At 39.3% G+C, this 24,153-nt stretch overlaps 1 protein-coding gene across 1 annotated transcript in view; it reads left to right on the top strand.

Annotated features, from left to right (window-relative positions):
• Positions 1–24,153, top strand: part of SLC12A2 (solute carrier family 12 member 2) — a 97,071-nt gene that overhangs the window by 44,755 nt on the left and 28,163 nt on the right. Inside the window, exons 8-16 of the mRNA XM_079795791.1 lie at positions 2,022–2,149; positions 2,263–2,347; positions 7,051–7,202; positions 12,308–12,415; positions 13,710–13,833; positions 14,816–14,917; positions 16,977–17,132; positions 18,858–18,957; positions 22,588–22,699. Coding sequence (XP_079651917.1) covers positions 2,022–2,149; positions 2,263–2,347; positions 7,051–7,202; positions 12,308–12,415; positions 13,710–13,833; positions 14,816–14,917; positions 16,977–17,132; positions 18,858–18,957; positions 22,588–22,699 — 1,067 coding nt within the window. The remainder of the gene's footprint in view (positions 1–2,021; positions 2,150–2,262; positions 2,348–7,050; positions 7,203–12,307; positions 12,416–13,709; positions 13,834–14,815; positions 14,918–16,976; positions 17,133–18,857; positions 18,958–22,587; positions 22,700–24,153) is intronic.

The following is a 24,153-nucleotide window of genomic DNA, read 5'->3' as shown; positions in this document are numbered from 1 at the left end:
TGCCCCTAATTGCCCTCCCCTGCAGGCCTGGTCCCTCCCAACTGCCCTCCCCTGCTCGCCATCTTGTGGCGGCCATCTTGTGTCCACATGGGGGTAGGATCTTTGACCACATGGGGGCAACCATCTTGTGTGTTTGAGTGATGGTCAATTTGCATATTACTCTTTTATTAGATAGTATAGAGGCCTGGTGCATGGGTGGGGGCCGGCTGGTTTGCCCTGAAGGGTGTCCCAGATCAGGGTGGGGGTTCCCTTGGGGTGTGGGGTGGCCTGAGCGAGGGGCCTGTGGTGGTTTGCTGGTCGGCTACGCCCCCCAGCGACCCAAGTGGAGGCCCTGGGATCTGGGACTTATTTATCTTCTATAATTGAAACTTTGTAGCCTTAAGCAAAGGCCAAGGTAGGCCAGGGCTGCAGAAAGCTTGGCTTCCTCCATCATCGCTGGGGGCAACTCAAGCCTCCTGCTCTCTCCAGCTCCATGATTGCCGCCATTTTTGTTGGGATTTATTTATTTATCTTCTATAATTGAAACTTTGTAGCCTTGAGTGGAGGCCTGGGCCTGCCAGGGTTTGCGGAAAGCTTAGCTTTCCGACATGTTTTTATTCCTGGATTTCTTTTTTAAATTCTGGATATATATAACTACTTATTTGCTGTCTCTCCTACCTAATCCTTTTCAGACTTTAGAGTATGGTATGTGGAAGACGCCAGGATTTCAATGTTCCCTACCTGCCCCTTTACTTTCTAATCTTCTTCTATATTATTTTCCCCTCATAAATTGAACCATTGGAGTAACCTCCTAGTGGGTCTTCCTGCTTCAGATGTTGATGCTGTCGGTCCCTTATCCACACAGCATCCACACAAGCCTTAGTAACATCATGTCATTTGCATGTTTCTAAGCCTACCTTGGCTTTTCATTATAGTTAGGATAAAATCTAAACTAAAATTTTGCATAGTCTCACCCCACTGATTTTACCAACCTAATTTTATTCTCCACATTGCTATGATAAGAGCTTTATATTCTTTTAATTCCTCAAAGAACTAAGCCTTTTTCCTACTTCTGGGCCTTCATGTCATTTCTTATTCCTGGTGTAATATTTTCCCTAATCATCACCTGGCTGATTCTTGTTCAGTAAAGTATCTTTTTAAGTACTGTTTCATTAGTTACATCCTTTAGCCTTCTGTAACCACACTGAGTTAGATTCTCTCATTCTTTATCACAACATCCTGTTTTCATCAGTATATTTACTGCTAATCGTAATGACTTGCTTCTTTACTGACTGTGTAGCTCCCTATTGGGACTCTTTAAAATTCCATAAAGGTAAGAACAATGTCTAGTTTCTTGCTATTCTATTTCATGATATAACTAGATGGCTTTAGTATAGGACCTGACACATTGATGCTCATGGATGGGTGGATGGATAAATAAATGACTGTTAATTGGTTTAGTGTCAGGACCTATCAGTATAGATGGAAACAGTAGGATTAGTTGAAGCTTTCATTGTTGAAATGGAAAGGACCTTTACCTAATTTGCTTAAACTAAAATTATCTGGAAGACCCAAAAATAGCCTCAAAAATCAAAAAAGTTACCACTACAAAATAGAGAAAGCTGTACAGATAGTATTTAAGTTGGATGTAAAAAAAAAAAAAAAAAGGTTCCAGATTAGTATGATGTTATTTTGCTTTCATACCTTCTTTCTTATTTCTTTGACGTCTGAGATTGAGGGATTTATCCACGCTTTGATTTACATTTGGACCAGCGATAACAATCAAGTTAGAGGTGCTCAAAACTTGAGTATGAAGGTACACAAAATAGTAGGAAATGTCCCAGGTCAGATCATCATTTTGGTGTACACTGTTCCCTCATATAAGAAAAGAAGAAATATGTAAATTAGGAAATATTCAAGAGTTTATCAGTTACTTGAACTGAAGAAATGTCAGGGATCATACATACCACTTACGCTTGACCTAAATTATTATGGTCTAATCTCCTATCTATTAATTACCAAAAATGTTTTGTTCTCCACAGCTGAAATATTTAATGAGAACTTTGGACCAGATTTTCGAGGGGAAGAGACTTTTTTTTCTGTCTTTGCCATCTTTTTTCCTGCTGCAACTGGTATTCTGGCTGGAGCAAATATCTCAGGTGATCTTGCAGTAAGTACTGTATTGATTTATAGTAAAAAGCACTATATTGATTATATATTTAAAATGGTATACATATATTTATTTTTAAAGGTAGACTTAAAAAAAATCTTCTTGTCTTCTAGGATCCTCAGTCAGCCATACCCAAAGGAACACTCTTAGCCATTTTAATCACTACGGTGGTTTACGTAGGAATTGCAGTATCTGTAGGTAAATAGCTTTACATTTCTTTATATGTTTCAGAAATTTTAGTTATTTTTAAATTCAGAAATATTTCATTCAAAAGACATGGTGTTGCATATTTTAATTAAAAAACAGTTTAAGTAAACTAGTAAGTGATTTTATCTAGACATTTTCTAAACCACCAAATGCTCCTCCTCCAGAATTTTAATTAATTATATTAAGTTAGAAAATATATAAAATCTTACCTGCAAACTCTTAAATTTCAGAAATATGTTTATAGACAATATAATTTATATGTAAAAGTAAATGCATTTAACTTTCATCTTTACACATTCTTGAATATTTTTGTTTATGGTGGTTATTTAATATTTTCTCATAATCCCACTTTATGAGGATTGTTTCAAGACGATTAAGTGCAGTGCCTAGCATTTTTTTTACCATAAAAACTGATTTTGATGAACAGTACATAGTACATTGAATTAAAAAACTTACCATCTTAGTAAATTGAATTAAAATGGTACTTAACCATTTTACTACATTTATGGATTCACAGCATTTTAGAACTTGAAAGGACTTAAGTGGTCAGCCAATCTCTAAAATAGATGATGGAATTGGAGCTTAGAGATTTCACTACTAAGGATAACTGGTGCTTGCTTTATAGAATTGCTTTCATAGTAAAGTGGGTTTTGGTTTGTGTGTTTTTAAAATAAAGTCTTTAAAGGCTATTTATAATAGTAGGTTCTTTAACTAAACATTCTAGTCTAGAAAAAAATTAAATAACTATTAACACATATAATTTGCATGCAGTGATTAAAGGAATTGTCTCAAATTTATTATACTTCCATTAAAGTGTATACTTTACCCAGGAAACATATCCTTGAAATGTAAGCATTACTTTTAATGTATAAACTCTAATTCAAGTTTTATAGTTAAATGTTTTAAGCATATTGCAAAAATAAATCTTATTTTAATACCAATTTAAAGAATCACAAATTCTAAATTCATAGACTATAGATTAAAGTTTCCATAGTATTTCAGTAAGAAAATTTCATTTTTGCTGTACATTCAGTCATTTTTGGGAAGTCCTGACAGAATTTTGTTTACAAACCCTTCTGCTAATTTTTATAAATGTAATATTGAAATATCAGTTCATGAGAGTTGGAAAAGCCAATAATCAGTATTATTGTAGCAGGTTAAACTAAAATTTAAAAAAGGAATTAGATTTCATTTAGCCTTAAAATCCATAGATAAATCTAATTTTTAAAAAACAAATAAATTATATGCTATTTGTAATCTTACCAAAATATCTTTTGTTTCCTTAAAAGTTTCTACCTAGCATTCCTGTATATTCTATACATAAGCTAAAGAAAATTTAGTTTTAATTTAACAAATGATTATATTTTAAATTGGAAACTAATTTGTTATAGCAGATAAGTGTTTTCTGTTTGTTTCTGACCCTCTAACACTACTGGTCCACATACTCATTTTATTCTGCCTACATTAGCCCTTGGAGCAATAGAATAGCCCTTTCTCCCTGGTCTTCAGTGGCTGAACCAGTAAAGATTGCCTCTACACCAGTGATTGGGTAACTAGTTCAAAGCAATGAAGCTTTCCCCCCCCAAACTTATTTTGGAATATGAAACACAAAAAACACATAAAAGCATAACTGCTTTAGGCATAGACAAAGTTCAGTTCTCCCCTCAGTCCCTATGGTTTCAGAAGTACATTTAAGGAAACATGGTTTTTCAAACACTGCTCTGAAAGTTAGATAAAGAAATCCTATCTAATAAAAGAGTAATATGCAAATTGACCATCACTCCAACACACAAGATGGCTGCCCCATGTGGTCAAAGATGGCTGCCCCCATGTGGATACAAGTTGGCCACCACAAGATGGCCAGCAGGGGAGGGCATTTGGGAGGGACCAGGCCTGCAAGGGAGGGCAGTTGTGGGCGATCAGGCCAGCAGGGGAGGGCAGTTGGGGGGGACCAGGCCTGCAGTGGAGAGCAGTTAAGGGGGACCAGGCCTGCAGGGGAGGGCAGTAAGGGGTGACCAGGTGAGCAGGGGAGGGCAGTTAGGGGCAATCAGGCTGGCAGGGGAGCAGTTAGGCATCAATCAGGCTGACAGGGGAGTGGTTAGAGGGTGATCAGGCTGGCAGGCAGAAGCGGTTAGGGGCAATCAGGCAGGCAGGCAGGCGAGCAGTTGGGATCCAGCAGTCCTGGATTATGAGAGGGATGTCCAACCACGTTTAGGCCCGATCCTAGTAGGATATTACTCCCTAGTAGGATCGGGCCTAAACGCGCAGTTGGACATCCCTTGAGGGGTCCCAGATTGGAGAGGGTGCAGGCTGGGTTGAGGGACACCGCCCCACCGTGCAGGAATTTCGTGCACCGGGTGGGCCTCTAGTCCTACCTAATAATAGACAAATATGCAAATTGACCATACCTCTGACACACCCACAAGCCACGCCCACCATCCAGTCAGAGCGAGTATGCAAATTAACCCAAACCAAGATGGCTACAGCCACAGAGAGCAAGGTTTCCTAGGTAACAGAGGAATCCAAGCTTTCCGCCTGCCCTTGCCAGGCCTAAGCCTCCACTCAAGCTACAAAGTTTCAATTATAGAAAGTAAACAAATTCAAACAAATGGCGGCAGGATGGAGCTTGAGAGAGCAGGCCAGGGTTGCCGCCGGCAACAGGGGAAGCAAAGCTTTCCGCACACCCTGGCCGGGCCCACCCGCTTAAGGCAACAAAGTTTCAATTATAACTCCAACAGAAATGGCTGCCGGCTGTGGAGGGAGCCCCAGGCTTGGCTCCGCTCCAGGCTACAAAGTTTCAATTGTAGAAGGAAAATAAATTCCAGATACCAGGGCCTCCGCTTGGGTTGCCAGGGGGCGTGGCCGGCCTGCAAACCACCACAGGCCCCTCGCTCAGGCTGCCCCATGCCCCAAGGGAACCCCCACCTGAACCGAGACACCCTTCAGGGCAAACCAGCTGGCCCCCACCCCTGTACCAGGCCTCTATCCTATCTAATAAAAGAGTAATATGCAGATTGATCATCACTGCAACACACAATATAACTGCCCCCATGTGGTAAAGATCCTGCCCCCATGTGGACACAAGATGGCCAGCAGGAGAGGGCAGTTGGGAGGCACCCGGCCTGCAAGGGAGGGCAGTTGAGAAGGACCAGGCCTGCAAGGGAGGGCAGTTGGAGGTGATCAACCCTGCAGGAGAGGGCAGTTAGGGGTGACCAGGCTGGCAGAAGAGGGAAGTTGGGGGCAAAGAGGCTGGCAGCAGAGTGGTTAGGGGGTGATCAGGCTGGCAGGCAGAAGTGGTTAGGGGCAATCAGGAAGGCAGGCAAGCAGTTGGGAGCCAGCAGTCCTGGATTGTGAGAGGGATGTCCGACTGTCCATTTAGGCCCAATCCCACCAGAGGGGTCCCAGATTGGAGAGGGTGCAGGCCGGGCTGAGGAACAACCCCCCCCCCCCCCAGTGCAGGAATTTCGTGCACCGGGCCTCTAGCCTACCTAATAAAAGAGTAACATGCTAATTGACCATACCTTCTCAACACCCACCAGCCAATCAGGAGTGAGTATGCAAATTAAACAAAGATGGCGGGTTTATTTGCATCTGCCCCCGGCTGCTCTGGGTCTCTGAGCAGCGTAGCAAGGCGGAAAGGCAGCTCCGGCCAGAGCTAAGGCGATGCCGGCAGCCAGGGAAAGGAAGGCCCATTCTGACACGAATCTTCGTGCATTGGGCTTCTAGTTTAAGAATAAAGAACAATGCATAGCTCTTGCTGGTGTGGCTCAGTGGGTTGAGTGTTGCCCCATGCATCAAAAGGTCACAGGTTCAATTCCTGGTCACAGCACTTGCCCAGGTTTTGGGTTTGGTCCCCGGTCAGGGTGCCTATCTTTCGCTCTCTACCTCTCCCATCCTCTTTCTCTTTAAAAAAGAAAGAAAGAAAAGAACTATGTGTAGTCGTTTAGTCATTAAAATATTCTTCCCTTTATTATTCAGTTTTTGCTATAATGCCTTATATATGATCAGATAGTAGTGTTAGAATGCTTCAAAAGTAAAAATATATGAGGTCTAAGGAACAATTATTACTTACTATGCATCATGTTATTTCAAATAATAAATTTCTTCAAGAAAACATTTACAATTTTTATTATGGGAGTTTTCAATTTTGCACAAAAGTAGAGAGAGTTTTCTAATGAGCCCAATATAACTATTATCCAGCTTCAAAAAAGTTTTCAAGAATTATTAGTACATGGTTAATCTTGTTTCATCTATATCCATTCACTCTGCCCTAAAGGTTATTTTTACGCAAACCTGAGATACCATATATTTTCAAGTATTTGAAGTATAGGAAAATATCTCTGCCATGTGGAACTCTTTCAACACAAGGTTTTTATATTTGCTTAAGGACATCTTAACCAAATAGGCCAGGGAATAGTTTTCCTAATATACCATTTATAAACAACTATATTTTACAAGCTTGTTAAGTGTATATGTGTAAATACTTCTCGGTTCCATTTCACTAAAATATTGGGGACAATGATGCTTTCCCAATTCTGTTCCACATAAAGCTATCTTAACTGTAAATGCAGTGTATGCTAATATAAGCAAGTTTATATGCAGTCAGTATCATAATTTCTTTATGGGTATATGTAATTTGAAATGAATATAAACATTAGCTATATTATTTGTTCTCATTGTCGCTTGTGCTTCAGGTTCTTGTGTTGTTCGGGATGCCACCGGGAACATTAACGATACTATCGTGACAGAGCTAACAAACTGTACTTCCGCAGCCTGCAAATTAAACTTTGACTTTTCTTATTGTGAAAGCAATCCTTGTTCCTATGGCCTAATGAAAAACTTCCAGGTGAGCATTAAATTTATGTTATAACACATTCTATATTTATCTAGAGGTCAGACTATCAAATCTGACCATTCAGAGTACAGCAGTAACTTAGAAAGGAGGACTGTTTTTATATTATATCTAGATTTTTTTTAAAAAAGACTATAGGTAACTAATTGGACAAACAGAAAAATATGAAAAGGTAAAATCTGAAGCCATTCAAGAGCAGAAGGACCCCCAAGGGTAATACTAAGAGTATAATATATGTAGTATACTGTTTCAGAAAGGAAGGAAGCAAGCATAACACATGGTTATGTTTGCTGAACCTATTTCTGGATTCTCTGTTCCATTGATCTGTCTGTTTATTCCTCTACCAATGCCATACATTATTGATTACTGTAGTTATATAAGTCTTAAAGTCAGATTGATTGATTTTTCCCATTTTATCCTTTTTCAAAATTGTTTTAGCTATTTTAGTTCCCTTTGCTTTTCCATATAAATTTTAGAATAATCTTATGTTTTTATTTTATCTGCAAAATGTCCATTAAACCCTATTAAACTTGTGTATCAATTTGGGGGAGCACTGACATATTTATACTATGTTGAGTGTTCCAATCCCTGAACACAGTATGCTTTTCCATTTACTTAGAACTTCTTTGATTTCTTTCATTAGCATTGTGTAGTTTTCAGAATACAAGCCTTGTACATATTTTGTTAGATATACACCTAAGTATTTAATTTTTATTTTGAGCAGTTTTAGTTTTCTAATTAAAGTTATCTCAATTGCTTTAAATATAAATACCCCTTTAAAAGTTCTGGTCATTTTTTTAAAATAAAAGTTACAGGATTTTAGAAATGGAGAATAGGTTATATAAAGGGAGAAGGATCCCTAACCACTTAGCCTGAGTGGATAGAGCACTGGCCTGTGGACCGAAGGGTCCTGAGTTCAATTCTGGTCAAAGGCATGTACCTCTCGGTTGCAGGCTCCTCCTCACTGGGCTGTGTGCAGTAGGCAACCAATTGATGTGTTTCTTTCACCTTGATATTTCTCTCTGTCTTTCCCTCTCCCTTCCACTCTCTCTAAAAATCAATGGAAAAATATCCTCGGGTGAGGATTAAACAAAATAATAAAAATAATAAAAGGAGAAGGAATTACTAAGATAATTTTGAGAGTTGCTTGATAAGTCATAGAATGCTAGAAGGAAAAGTAAAACAAAGATGTAATAGATTCAGGGGACTAAAACATCTATTTTTATAATAGATATAAATTTTTACAATAGATGGTTCTACTAATTCAAAGTAAAAAATAAAAATTTTGCTTCCTAGTGTTTTTGCAATATTATGTAAATACATTAAACAGAATAATTGAGGATTTAATATATTTCAGAAAAGTATATATTTTATGTAGAATATATAAATTTTTTATCAAAAATTTGGGACTTAAATTTTTAATGGCGTTATTTTTATTTTCTATTGTATCATTTCGAGCAATTGACTGCACTTTCTGTGGTTGTAAATATTGAACCCAATTATGTAACAGAAGTTTGTTTTTGCTAGTCACAAGACTAGGCAAAATTATAGGAATGAAAGAAAGTATTCATGTCCAGCTAATGATTCAGGCCAATTCTGACATTGATATTGTGTATGAAAGGCACAAATGTTGGTCTCTGCCCAGTGACTGAAATGCCAATCAGATTTCTGTGCTGCTGCCTTAAAATAGCAAAGTACATTGTCTTTATCAAGTCTAGTATGGACTCATTCAAATAAAGAGGAGTTTTGTATGCATAAATCTGATTTTCTAATTAATAGAAATGAGAGAGAGTGAGAGATTGCCTCCAAGTACGTGCCCCTACCGGGACTGAACCTGCAATCTAAATATGTGCCCTCACACTGGGAATCAAACCTGAAACAACACTCTAACCAACTCAGCCACACCTGCCAGGGCTCAATTTGGTATTTTGACAAATTTCAAAGATGAAGAAAGAACAGTGCAATGAATATCTGTGTACCTACCCTTCATTTATATTTACTAGTTGTTTATATTTTGCCCCATTGCTTATTTTTCTATGTATGTATATTATTTCTTTCCTCAAACATCCTATATAATAAAAGCCTAATATGCTAAGAGTCCGGTTGTCGTGTTGTCCATTCAACCAATGAAAGCGTAACATGCTAATGATATGCTAAGGCCGCTCAACTGCTCACTATGACATGCACTGACCACCAGGGGGCAGATGCTCCGACTGGTAGGTTAGCTTGCTGCTGGGGTCTGGCCGATCGGAACTGAGCAAGATGGGCCAGACACGCCCTGGAGCCCTCCTGTGGTCCCTCCCCGGCTGGCCAACCTTCAGCATCCCTCCTCAGCCACGATGGTGCACTGGTGGGGTCCCTTGGCCTGGCCTGTGCCCTCTCACAATCTGGGACCCCTCGGGGGATGTCGGAGAGCCAGTTTTGGCCCAATCCCACAGGCCAGGCTGAGGGACCCCCCACTGGTGCACAAATTTGTGCACCAGGCCTCTATTATAAGAATGAATTGTAGACACTGCAACATGACAGTCACTTTGAAGTATTTAAAACATTCTGTACAAGCCCAGTACAATTATCCCATTCAGGCAATTTAATGTTGATGAAATACTTTTATTTAAACATACCATATTCATATTTCCCTGCTTGTCCCACAGATATCATTTACAGCTATTTTTCCCACATTAAGGATCCAAACAGGGATCATCATGCATGGCAGTTAGTTACCATGTTATTTTAAAATCCTTTAACCTAGAGGAGATCCCAGTTTGCCTATTTTAATCTTTCAGTATGCTGACATTTTGAAGAGTTAGGGCACGTTGTTCTGCATTGTACCCCTTAGTTTGGATTTATCTGATTGTCTTATGATCTAAATCATCTATGCATTAAAAAAAATACTTCATTATGGGAAAATGTTTGAACACATACAAAGATAGGGAAAGCAAAACAAACACACACAAAAAATCAAAAAGCATCATAATCAATACCCATCTATTATCTTAACATCCAAACAATAAACAACCTTCCTGATGGAAGTATATCACATCACCTTGAAATATTCTTGCCAGAAAATTTGTACTTCAATCTGATTAATTCAATATCTACTTAGCAGTTGACTAAAATTCAGAGGTGAGAAGAAACAGATTAAACAACGAATTGGAAATGCAGTCAGCAAAGCCAGAGTGGGGGTGGGGGGTGGATTTATAGGAGAAATGACATAAAAATAATAAAATGTAAAGGAAAAGATGAGCCTGCAGATTTAAAGAGACTTTTAAGAGACACATTAAATGTAAAGTATAATCTTTTTGCCAATCCTGATTTGCATAAACCAGTTTGAAAAGCAAGAGAAGAAGGACAGTTTGGGAAATTTGAATGCTGTGTGGCTATTTGGTGCTGTAAAGAAATTATTTAGTTTTGCCGAAACCGGTTTGGCTCAGTGGATAGAGCGTCGGTCTGCGGACTGAGGGGGTCCCAGGTGCGATTCCGGTCAAGGGCATGTACATTGGTTGCAGGCACATCCCCGGTGGGGGGTGTGCAGGAGGCAGCTGATCGATGTTTCTCTCTCATCAATGTTTCTAGCTCTCTGTCCCTCTCCCTTCCTCTCTGTAAAAAATCAATAAAATATATTAAAAAAAAGAAATTATTTAGTTTTTAAGTGGTGACAGTGGCTTTGCAGTTACAGGTTTTAAAAGTTCTTACCCATCTATATAAAAGCCTAAGCGACTATCTGGCCATTCAAACAGTAGCTATGATGCGCACTGACCACCAGGGCAGACGCTCAACACACAGGCATGGAAACATGAAACAAACTTACAAATCTCAGAGGGAAAGCAAGAGGAGAAAGGGTGGGAAGAGATTAACCAAAGATCTTATATGCATACTAGATGCCCGGTGCACGGATTCGTGCACTGGTGGGGTTCCTCAGCCTGGCCTGCGGGGAACAGGCCAAAACTGGCTCTCCAACATCCTGAGGGGTCCCAGATTGTGAGAGGAATCGGGCTCCCTCTTCTCCCAATAAAATGTCACTTTCTCTGTATCTGTCTTTCTTACTTTTTTCATCTCACTTTACCCTAAGTTTGGCGGTAACTGACTACTTGTAGGCATTTAACTGCAAAATGTCATTATTTAGCAAACAGGATTTACTTAGCCTGGAATCTAGTTGGCCTGGGGCAGGATCCTGCTCAATATAGGCTCCCACCCAGACCCTTCTGCTCAGGTGGAGCCCTGTGGCGGCAGGAACCTCCTTCTTCCCACCTGAGCTGCTCTTTCACCTCCTTCCCTCCCTGGAGGTTGCCCACTGGTGCTACTGTCCACCCAGAATGAGGAAAGCCACGTCCAAGAGTGGTAGTGGGAAAATTTGCTGCCTCCACTGGAAATCGATATTAAGTGAATGGGCTGGCGTGGGCTGCAGCCAGTAGGTCCTGCATGTCTCATCATTTAGCTAATTGAATTGAAAAGTTTCTGTAAGTGCCAGACCCATGACCTCTGCAATGGGCTAGAGGCCTGATGGGGAGCAAGACCCAAAGCGGGGAGCTAGTGGGGTCCCTCAGCCTGGCCTGCAGGGATCAGGCCGAAACCGGCGCTCGGACATCCCCTGAGAGGGTCCTAAGTTGTGAGAGGGCGATTCTTGGGTGATGCACCCTGGGATCGGGCTCTCTCCTCTCTGATTCCGGGTGCATCACTAAAGAACCGTAGCTGCCAAGTCACTGCAGCTCGGCAGCTCCTGCGTTGAGTGTCTGCCCCCTGATGGTCAGTGCATGTCATAGCTACCAGTCGGCCGGTTGCTTAGGCTTTTATATACTAGTATATAGATGATATCTGTAGTTTGATTCACAATAATGTGCAGATTGGCCCTGAGTAGGTCATTGTTGAAACTGGGTAATGGATCCTTGGTGGCTCAATATGCTCTTCTCTCTGTCATTATGTGTCTGCAATTTTATAAAAGTTATTAAGGTAAGAGCTAGTGGTAGATCTATTTCTGAATTTGTAATGCCCATAACAATTTACTACTGTCTCCTTCATTAGAATAATGATGTATAGTATTGTGTTCTTTTCTTAATTGTTTTTTAAGACTTATTTTTCCATTTTATCCCTTTTTTTTTAAGGTAATGAGCATGGTGTCAGGATTTGCTCCACTGATTTCTGCAGGTATCTTTTCAGCCACTCTTTCTTCTGCATTAGCATCCCTTGTGAGTGCTCCCAAAATATTTCAGGTAAGTACTTTCACATTACAATCTTTATTAAAGGAGAGTTTAGGTAATATAATCTGAGATTGTTAATATTTTTAAATTAATTGCTTCTGTCAATCCCAAATGTATATTATCGCACACACACACACATCAACAAGTATATTTAATTTTATGCATATGATGTGAATATATATATATATATTTGAATATATATATTTATATAACATTTGTGCATTTACATACTGTTAGAACACTACACTCTTTCTGGAAGTAGTAATGAATTTTTGCTTTTTTGGACATTTTCTGTTAGTATAAATTTTCATAACGTTGTACCAAAGATAAGGAGTGCAGTCCAAGACCATAAATCAGAAGAATTAAAGTATCTTGTTTCCAATAGCAATACGCCAACCTAAATGTTTTATTTTACAGATGTTTGGATGCCTAATAGGTGTTACACATTGAGTGTAATGATGAATGAGATAGATATAATCTCCCATGAATAGCTGATACTGAATAGGAAATAATTTTTTATTACTAAAATCAACAAAATGTTGATTCTGCAGCTTTGTTTTTAATGTTGTAGTTGTAGGCAGTTAGTACAGTAAAGATGCAGGATATCTTTCTTAAAACAGTTTTCAGGCCCTGGCCAGTTTGGGTCAGTGGTTAGAGTGTTGACCCAAGGATTGAAGGTTCAATTCTGGTCAAGGGCACGTCTCAGTTGCAGGCTGAGTCCCTGGCCCCAGTCAGAGTGCATGTGGGAGGCAACCAATCAATGTGTCTCTCTTACATAGATGTTGCTGTCTCTTTGTATCTCTCCCTCTCTTCCATTCTCTCTAAAAGTCAAGGAGAAAATATCCTTGGGTGAGGATTAACAAAAACACACACACAAAGAACCTCAACCAGTTTCTAGTATTGTTTTAAGAAAAATAATTAAGTTCTGTAATTAGGATTCTTACCTGCTTTAAGTCTAGCATTTGGACTTGTTGTAAAGCAGTTCCCATCTCTGTCATACTTCTCAAGCTTCTAAATTTCTCCTATTTGTATGCCTTTTTTTCTGATTCCTTCTTCATAAAAGAATTTCAGCATGGGGAGTTGAATAAGGTGGATAAAAACTTCTGGTATTCTATATTCTTTCTGATTCTTAAAATGTGTGACTCTCCTGTACAGTATGCAGGTGAAGCAGTATGAGCTAGGGAAATCAAAAGGACAAAGAATTAGAAATATGGGCTCCATTCCTGACTAACCAGTTGTAACTATAAGCAAATCTGTGTGTCTAATTTAGAAATGTTTCATTTTATTGTTTACATTTCTTCATTAGGCTCTATGCAAGGACAACATCTACCCAGCTTTCCAGATGTTTGCTAAAGGTTATGGGAAAAATAACGAACCTCTTCGTGGTTACATCTTAACATTCTTAATTGCACTTGGATTCATCTTAATTGGTTAGTCAAATAAATGATGTGCTAATGTAGATTTTGGTGCATTTATAATGTTAGCTCTAAACATAATGTTACTTTGCCTAGTTTCTGATCAAAAGAAAGAGTGTTTAAAAATACTGCAAATAATACCACTCAATACATATTTTCTTAAATTTTTACTATCACTGAGTCCCTATTAGGGGTAGAAAGAACTGTTAGGTTCTTGTCCCTAAAAAAATTCAATAATAGCATAAAGAAAAGGATTTCAGCATCTCCCCTAAAAGTGGGGCCTCTTCTTACCTGCCCTTTGCCTCTGATCACCAGTCCATTCGACTTTTATTAAAAGTCTGATTATACTACCAGGTGTGGAAACTAACTCTCATGTAATGTTAGGTATGTATTTGGTATAGCTGCTTTTTGAGAACAAGTTGACAACATTTAGTAAAATTTCCCTAAATTCAGCAATTCTCTTTAGGGGAATGTACCTTACAGAAACTTGCATTTATGCCCATATATAAAAATGTTTATAGTGTAAATTATAATAGTAAAAAATGGAAGCAACCTGAATACCTATCAGTGGAAGAACAAAACTACAGAAAAATATTTAGCAGTAAAAAAGAATGAACTTGGTTTTCATATATCAATATGGATAAACTTCAAATATAGAAAGTGTAAAGTCAAATTGCATCTAACTTTTAAAACACCCAAACATTACTGCATAATACTGATTGACTATGTATGTAGTAAAACTATATAGCCTTGGAAAAAGAATATACCAGTTTTGGAAGAGTGATGTATACAGGGGGTTTCAACAGTACATTTCAGATTTGATTTCTGAAAAGTAAAGTACATGAAGTATATATACATGGCAAAATGTAGTTATTAAATCTAAATGGCCAGCATAGGAATAGCTTTATGCCATTATCTGAAGTTTTGAAATAATTCATAATTTTGAAAAGTTAAAAATGTCTAATATGTCAGTAAATATGCCTTGTTTCTTTTGCAGCTGAACTGAATGTTATTGCTCCAATTATCTCTAACTTCTTCCTTGCATCCTATGCACTGATCAATTTTTCAGTATTCCATGCATCACTTGCAAAATCTCCAGGTGATTTTATACTTTTAAAAAGTTTTTTAAATGTAATATCTTTGATTTTAGAGGAAATAAAACTAACACATTTTTAAAAATAGTATGTGTGGGATTAGCTCATTAATGCTCAGTCTGCCTTTATAATTGAATTAAATTGAATCTTCAAAGATCTCTTTATTGTGAAGTTTACTGGTAATATTCTGTATTTTGTTTTAAAAATCTGAACAGCACTGTGAAAGACTGTTTTTTTTTGTTGTTGTTGTTTGTTTGTTTATCTGCTTTGTCTTTCAGTTCTAAGAATATTATAATACTAGGGACCCAGTGCACGAATTCGTGCACCTTGAAAGGAACTGTGGGCCACGAGGCTGCAGTGGGCACAGAGGCGGGTCTCGGCCGGCCGCTCCTGCCGCGGCCCCTGGCCCCATCTGCCGACAGCCCCACTCCCGCCACCACTGCTCCCATGCGCTGATAGCGTGGAGCAATTAGGGTTGGCGCCATCAGTGGGTGCGAGTGGCAGCTGCTGCCCCCATCACCCCTCAGGAGCCAGGGGAGGTAGAGAAGCCCTCAGGGGCAATCAGGGCCGGCAGCTGCTGCTTGCACCCGCTGATGGCACTGAGCGATTGAGACCAGTGCCAGGGGCTGGCAGTGGGTGTGAGCAGCAGCTCTGGTGATAGCAGCAGGTGCGAGTGGGGCCATCGCTGGCAGCGAGTGTGAGAGGCAGCTGCTGGCCCCAATCACCCCTCAGGAGCAGGGGGAGGTGGAGAAACCCTGAGGGGTGATTGGGGCCGGCAGCGGGTGCAAGCGGCAGCTCCAGCTGGCACCAGCAGCAGATGCAAGCACCAGGCAGGACCACGGCATGCGGGAGCAAAGAATTTTCAGTAACCACCAGAGGCTCAGCCCGATGACAGCAACTGGCACCCTGCCTTGGTCTGGTGGCCCCCCCGCTCACCCGCCACGGCCAACACCCGCCATGTTCCACACACACCCCATGGTGGTCAGCGCATGTCATAGCAACTAGTTTGGTTGTTCCTCCATTCAGTCTATTTGCACATTAGGGTTTTATCCTATCTAATAAAAGAGTAATATGCAAATTGACTGTACCTCTGCTATGCCCACAAGCCATGCCCACCAGCCAATCTGGAGCGAGTATGCAAATTAACCCAACCAAGATGGCTGCGGCAGGGAGCGAGCAGGAGGCTTGGGTTTCCCGGGAGGAAGCCAAACTTTCTGCCCGCTCTGGACGGCCGTGGACTCCACTTAAGGCTACAAAGTTTCAATTATAGAAGATAAATAAATCCCAAAAAAATGGCAGCAGCCATGGAGCTGGAGAGAGCAGGAGGCTTGGGTTTCCCCGGTGATGGAGGAAGCCAAGCTTTCTGCCTGCCCTGGCCTGCCCTGCCTCCTCTCAAGGCTACAAAGTTTCAATTGTAGAAGATAAATAAATCCCAGATACCAGGGCCTCTGCATGGGTCGCCGGGAGGTGTGGCCAGATTGCAAACCACCACAGGCCCCTTGCCAAGGCCGCCCCACACCCCAAGGGATCTCCCCACCCTGATCCGTGACACCCTTAGGGAAAACCAGCCAGTCCCCACCCCATGCATCAGGCCTCTCTATCCTATCTAATAAAGGGATAATATGCAAATTGACTGTCACTCCAACACAAGATGGCTGCCCCCCAGGTGGACACAAGATGGCCAGCAGAGGAGGGCAGTTGTGAGGGACCAGGCCTGCAAGGGAGGGCAGTTGTGGGCGATCAGGCCAGCAGGAGAGGGCAGTTGGGGGCAGTAAGGCCAGCAGTGTTTACTGTGGTAGGCTGATTTACACTTTTTTTGGGTAAAGAGTTTACTGGATATAGAACTAGTAAGATAAAATAATGTGGAAGTAAATAGGTGTGCCCTTTTCATGGCCATCAAGAATTATGAAATCATGATCTATGGTCTGTGACTTTACTGTTATGTTTAAAGCCCTCTCTTGGAGCAGCCATAAAGAAAGTTATTTTTTGCATACATATGAATTGTCTAAAGCAGATGAGGTATGTGACTGACTTGTATTTATCTATTTTATTTGTTATTGACAGGATGGCGTCCTGCATTCAAATACTACAATATGTGGATATCGCTTATTGGAGCAATTCTTTGTTGCATAGTGATGTTTGTCATTAATTGGTGGGCTGCATTGCTGACATATGTGATAGTCCTTGGGCTATATATTTATGTTACCTATAAGAAGCCAGGTCAGTAACCTTTTCTATTTAGTATTTCAAGCTAGAAACACCTAGAAATTCTTTGTTATTTTCCATATCTAAGCATTATCTGATATATAATTAAATGGTACTTTGTATAGCCAAATTGGTCAGGGCTGTATAAAACTTCAAATATTTTATTTCCAAATACATGTAGTTTTAATGAAAGAATTGCAACATTTTATTCTATGGAATTCCATTCTTTCCCATAAATTAAATTTAATCTTATTTGTAGAAATATAACAAATTCATATATTTAACATTCTGTTGCACTCAACAAATTTTAAAATTATTATTTGAAAGGATAGATTTGCAGTACGATAGAAGCTTGATAGCTTAATAAGCATATGTATGTATGATCTACCTATTGTACCTACTGTAATAACACGTAATTCACAAAATACCAGAAGACTTAGTATCTTCCCACTAGCTCACTGTGTGGCAGGGAAAATTGGACAAACATGTTTTAACTGTGAAATGGTCAAAGATTACCTCGAATGTGTTTTATTAATAACTGTTGGTATATCTTCACATCAGATGATGCTAAGCTATATTAAGGATTGGTCCACTATTCACTATGGTAAACTAACACAGAAGATCCAATGATACAGGTTTAAAAGATTTTGGCTTAACAGAATAGATTAGGAAGAGATTACAAGAGTAGTTGCAGTGTAGTCGTGAGGTAACATTACATAATTCTAATACTACAGGATGAGGTTTTGGATTACAGTGGTGGCTTTAGAAATGAAATGGACAAATATATTATTTTAACCATCTTAGAAGCATTCATTTCTCTAATAAGCCTATTAAGTCTCTAAAGCAGTGGTTCTCAACCTTTCTAATGCCGTGACCCTTTCTAATGCCGTGACCTTTTTCCGATGGTCTTAGGCGACCCTGATAGCGGTTCTCAACCTGTGGGTCGCGACCCACAGATTGAGAACCACTGCTGTAGAGCCTTAGGCGACCCTGATAGCGGTTCTCAACCTGTGGGTCGCGACCCACAGATTGAGAACCGCTGCTGTAGAGCCTTAGGCGACCCTGATAGCGGTTCTCAACCTGTGGGTCGCGACCCACAGATTGAGAACCGCTGCTGTAGAGCCTAAGACCATCGGAAAACACAGATATTTACATTACGATTCATTAACAGTAGCAAAATTACAGTTATGAAGTAGCAACGAAAATAATTTTATGGTTGGGGGTCACCACAACATGAGGAACTGTATTAAAGGGTCGCGGCATTAGAAAGGTTGAGAACCATTGCTCTAAAGTAACAAATGCCTAAAATCATTTGTGTTTAGGCTGTTTATCAATCAGAAAAAAAAAATTTGCCTATTAAAATAACTTAAAACTGTTAAGTACTATAAATAACATTTGGAGAGCTGCCTCTTTTCCTTTTAACCTTTGGCAATACAAACAATAATTTTAAAATGTTTCCTTTATTTATAAGACTCTTGAATTGCACACATAGCATGTCTGCAGCCCTGTCATCTCTGTCTTTTCTAAATTGTACTTCCTCTTTAAATGCAATTATAGTTCACATTAGCATTTTCATAATGTCATGCTGTGAACTTGAACTATTAAAAGTTTCAATTATAATAGTTTATTTTAGCAATTGACTTTTTAAACGGGAAAGCATTGTTTACTTCTCTGTGTGTCTCATTGGTTACTGATTGGCTGTTAATATTGGTGTTCTGCATGAACACTATCTTCCCACAGATGTGAACTGGGGATCCTCCACACAAGCCCTGACTTACCTGAGTGCACTGCAGCATTCCATTCGTCTTTCTGGAGTGGAAGACCATGTGAAAAACTTTAGGTAAGTGATAAGGTAATATAGAAACATTTGTCTTAGGTGGCAATCAGTTATTCACTTATTGTTCAGTAACATTTTTGTATACTGGTATTTCATGAGAAGTTCTCTAAAAGTATACATAGAATATTTGTTGTTGTTGGACTTGGGCAGTTTATTCAAGAACAAGGTTGAGGTTCTTAGTTATCAAATTTTACAAAGAGGTAAATTATCATCTACAAAACGTCATCTGAAGGCTTCTATTTTTCCATTGATTTTTTAAAATTTTATTTTAGAGAGAGAGTGGGAGAGAGGGAGGAAGAGGAGAGAGAGAGAGAGAGAGAGAGAGAGAGAGAGAGAGAGAGATCATAGTGAAAGAGATACATTGATTGGTTGCCTCCCACACATGCCCCAACCAGAGCCAGAGATTGAACCTGCAACGCAGGTATGTGCCCTTGAGCAGAAATCAAACCTGTGACCCTGTGGTGCTTGGGCCAACACTCTAACCACTGAGGAGCAACAGTGGCCAGGGCTCACCTAAAGACTTGGATTTATTTATTTTAAATATTTTTATTGACTTCAGAGAGGAAGGGAAAGAGAGAGAGAAATAGAAACACCGATGAGAGAATCATTGATCAGCTACCTCCTGCACAGCCCCTACTGGGGAGAGAGTCCACAACCTGGGTGTGTGCCCTGACCGGGAATCAAACTGTCACCTCCTGGTTCATAGGTTGATGCTCAACCACTTAGCCACGCCAGCCAGGCTCATCTGAAGCCTTTTAAATGGTAGGCATCATCTTCTCTGTGACCACTGAAGTCATATAACTAGTCTATAACTACTAAGTAAGAAATCCATAACTATTTTTTACATACCTTATTTTGTAATTTTATGGTGTTACATATTTTCATGTTAATTGCTTCTTTCTCATCTTTGACTAACTGAAACCAGTTTTAATGACAGTCAATGTTGTAGAATAGAGTATTTATTACTGTTTTTCTCAAATGACTTTATATTTTATTTTAATAATTTTTTGAACAGTTATCAATTGAAAAATTATTCCATAATGTATGTAAGTAAACACAGAAATATGTCGCATGTTTGTCAGTGAAGCAAAAGGGAAAATGATTTTAAAGAAACCCTAAAGAGAGGATAAGCACCAGAAAAGATTTGCTATACCAAATTTCTCCCAGTAGGAAAGTTTTTGTGTATTTTTTTTATTTGTTTCGACCCACCTCCCCTTTTTTGTCAAATGAAAAGTTCCCAGAGACCACAGATCTTCAGCTTTGGAGTAAAGAGAAATTGAGAAAAGAAAAAGTAATGAGAGGCCCTCTCTAGCCAATAAGCCCTAGCCTAATGGGATTGGAGAAGGACATCATAATGATGGAAATAATTTGGGTTTGTCTAGTTGCTTCTATTTTTCCCCCCCTCACCTGAGGATATGCTTTTTATTGATTTTAGAGAGAGAGAAAGAGACATTTATGTGAGGAAGAAACATTGATTGGTTTGTCATTCATACCATGAAACCCAGGGATGTGCCCTGACTGAGAATTGAACCAACTGAGCCACCCTGTCCAGGGCTGTCTATGAAAACTTTAAAACACTCCTTATTTTAGTTTCTTTAACACATTGCACCCCTGCCACGTCCAGATGCATCTACTGCCTCTAACTCCTAGGCGTTTGGATGATTTTTTTAGATGTAAAATCACGTAGCTTCACAGATTTCTGTTACGCTCATTTAGGATTTAGCTTTTTCCTGATTTGTAAAATTCTTTATTCTTCTATCTATTTTCTAGCTATTAGTATTTCAATACTGTTGTAGCCTATTGTAAATATTCTTTATATTTTCTTGGTGTTGTGCCTTAAAAAAATCTCATGATATCATGAGATGTTCATACTCTGTCATTGTTATTCACAGTCATCCCTAATATATTTTGCGCCATATCTTTTTTGGTATGATAAAACTGTACCAAATTATGTATGCCTTTGTGCTATGTTTACTGTTTAGTAAAGATAGGGACTACAAATTAATTTCCCAAAGTAATAGGCTATATTGAGTATAACTTAAAAGTACCATAACAAAAAGCTGAAAAAAATAGTGGCTAAATAAGACAGACATCGGTGTTATGTGATATTCCAGAGACGGATGGATGATTCATGGTAATTAGACAGATTTGCTGCACTTGGTCATTCAGGTCACACATTCCTTGTATCTTCTCAGCCATTCCCTAGGAGGTGTTTTTGTCAAAGTGGTCAATGTCATTACCACATGGTCTAGCTTATAGGAAAGTATGGAAGGTGGCCAGCTTCCTTATTAAAGGACATGACCTGGAAACAGAAATATCATGTGGGCTGTAAACCAATCATGAGGCTAGTTTTAGCTGCTAGAAAGGCTAAGAAATGTAATCTGTAGCTGGGATCCCACCTAACCTGCTAACACTCAGATGGGGACAGTGGACTATATTAGTGAGCTGGGCCACAGAGGATGATTTCACGTTTGATTGCTCCAAAGCAGTGCTCCCAGACAGAACTGGTTTTTCAGATAGCTTGCTAAAATTGTGAATGTTAGTATATTTTCCATTTTTATTCAGGTTTTCATGCTTATTTTATGAGTATGGTCAGTAACTACCCTAATAATTAGTGATTAAAGCAGAATTTTTAGTCTATTTGCTTTTTGTTATTTTAATTATACAAATTCTTGTTTTAAAAATTTTTGCTTATCTGTTTGAACTTATAAAAAGGATACCTAAATATTTTTTCATCAAAAAACTGATTTCCATTTGTACTCAGGGAAAATAAATATGGAAGTCGTGCCACTGTCATTTTAATTGAATTTTTAAAAATATATATATTTTATTGATTTTTTACAGAGAGGAAGGGAGAGAGTTAGAAACATCGATGAGAGAGAAACATCGATCAGCTGCCTCCTGCACACCCGCCACTGGGGATGTGCCCGCAACCAAGATACATGCCCTTGACCGGAATCGAACCTGGGACCCCTCAGTCCACAGGCCGACGCTCTATCCACTGAGCCAAACCGGTTTTGGCTTTAATTGAATTTTTGTTCTCACCTTAATTAGATTTAAAACTTTTAGTCCAAATAGAAGTCTTTTTTTTCACCATAGGTGCTTTTACTTATATGGCAGCAGCCATAAAAATTAAGCTAGAATAGAGAGGGCTAATATTGCAAAGCAGAAGTACTAGTAATTATCATGTGATCAAGCTAAGAAGGACAGTGACCTGTTTTTTGTACATGAAGGCAAGGTCATGCTCTGAGGAAGTTTTATGAATTCCATGAAAGAACTGGGATATTTATTACCTTTAGAAGATGCAAAGTTGTTACATAATTTTTAATCAGTATGGTCATTTCCCTCTGTAATAACTACCAGAATCTTGATATATAATATTACCTATTACTTTTGAAGAACATTTGGATGATGTTTGTTCTAAGAAGGTTCTGTTTCTGCATTTCTCATATATCAAGAAACCCTGGCTAAAAGGCATCTTTTATGAGAATCCTGTGGCCTGTGTCTTGAGGACACTTACATAAATGAAATTCTAGTGTAATAATATGTTCTTAGAGAAATAACTTAAAAGTCATGTCCATGCTGCCAAAAACTTAAAGTCTAATTTTGTTTTTATTTTCAATCTTAAATTAGGCCACAGTGTCTTGTTATGACAGGTGCTCCAAACTCACGCCCAGCTCTACTTCATCTTGTTCATGATTTCACAAAAAATGTTGGTTTGATGATCTGTGGTCATGTACATATGGTAAGTGTTTGTTTTGTTTTCTATATTAAAACATTTTTTACTCTGTGTATATAATTGATAATTTGTGGGGCTTCATAAACCTGAAATAATTTGGTAAGATAAACAAATCTGTTGCATGGGTTTTTTGAAAAAGGCAGTTATTTTTGTCATAATGTTTTTGCTGCTAAACTGTCTTAAAATCTTATTTCTAAAACAATATTAGAATTTTAAATCTTAATTGTTTTTCTTATTTATTTTGAGTAGATTTAGCAAACTATATTGCCCTTATAGAATGGTTTGGTTAGGCAAAGTAGCTTCTTGATAACTAAGTAAGGGGGCTAAATGAAATTTAGTATGTATTTTTTCTTACTGATATTTCTCATAAAGTCTTGAGAACACTGGGAATATTTACTTACCAGGAAAAAAAGTTGGAGGGGGTAGACAAATCACCATGAATATCTCTAGTGTTCAGTATATAAGAAGAGTAGAGCGAATACTGAATTTACAAGTTCAAACCCTTTTAATCATTAATCTTTGTTTTAACCATGAGTAAAAAAATATTAAAAATAGTGGTAAACTTTTGTCCAAAAGTAGTTTTCTGTTTTTTGGCATCTTGGCTATTGAAAACAGTCACTAGAAGATGAATCACCTGTTCTGCATAAGAAATTGGAGTAATTATTTGTCAGATTAACTTTTCTCCCAAGTTCTATTGTTTGGCGCTAGAAATGTGTGATGTATGCCCATGTGCAAGCCCCTGCTAGATTTGCTCTTCTACTTAAATAGTAGCAAAGTCAAAGCTATGTTGTGTGTGTAGGGTGGTGGAAGAACACATTAAGACACTGATCCCACTTGGGACCTGAGGAATTTTCTAGTTTGTCTCCAAGTTCATCAATTCAAGTTGGGATATTGAGCACAAGAAATTAGATATGGGGCAATTTTTCTATGAGGAAAGATAAGTTGTATTTTCTTTTACTTATTCATGTGTAATTAGAGAATGCTCTTAAACTTATTTTTAGATTTTTGTTGTATACATCCTATCTAATAAAAGAGTAATAAGCAAATTGACCATCACTCTAAGAACACAAGATGGCCACCCCCATGTGGTCAAAGATGGCTGCCCCCATGTGGACACAAGATGGCCGCTACAAGATGGCCAGCAGGGGAGGGCAGTTGTGGGCAGTTGCGGGGGGACCAGGCCAGCAGAGGAGGGCAGTTGGGGGTGACCAGGCCAGCAGAGGAGGGCAGTTGGGGGTGACAAGGCCAGCAAGGGAGGGCAGTTGGGGGCAACCAGGCCTTCAGGGGAGGGCAGTTGGGGGGACCAGGCCTGCAGGGGAGGGCAGTTGTGGGCAATCAGTCAAGCAGGGAGGGCAGTTAGGGGTGATCAGGCCGGCAGAGGAGGGCTGTTGGGGGGGGCAGGCCTGCAGGGGAGAGTAGTTGGGAGGACCAGGCCTGCAGGGGAGGGCAGTTTTGGGGGG

Source organism: Cnephaeus nilssonii (assembly GCF_951640355.1).
Source record: "Cnephaeus nilssonii genome assembly, chromosome: 2".
Classification (NCBI taxonomy): domain Eukaryota; kingdom Metazoa; phylum Chordata; class Mammalia; order Chiroptera; family Vespertilionidae; genus Cnephaeus; species Cnephaeus nilssonii.
Note: the sequence above shows the minus strand (reverse complement) of the source record. Positions and strands in the feature narration are given on the sequence as shown.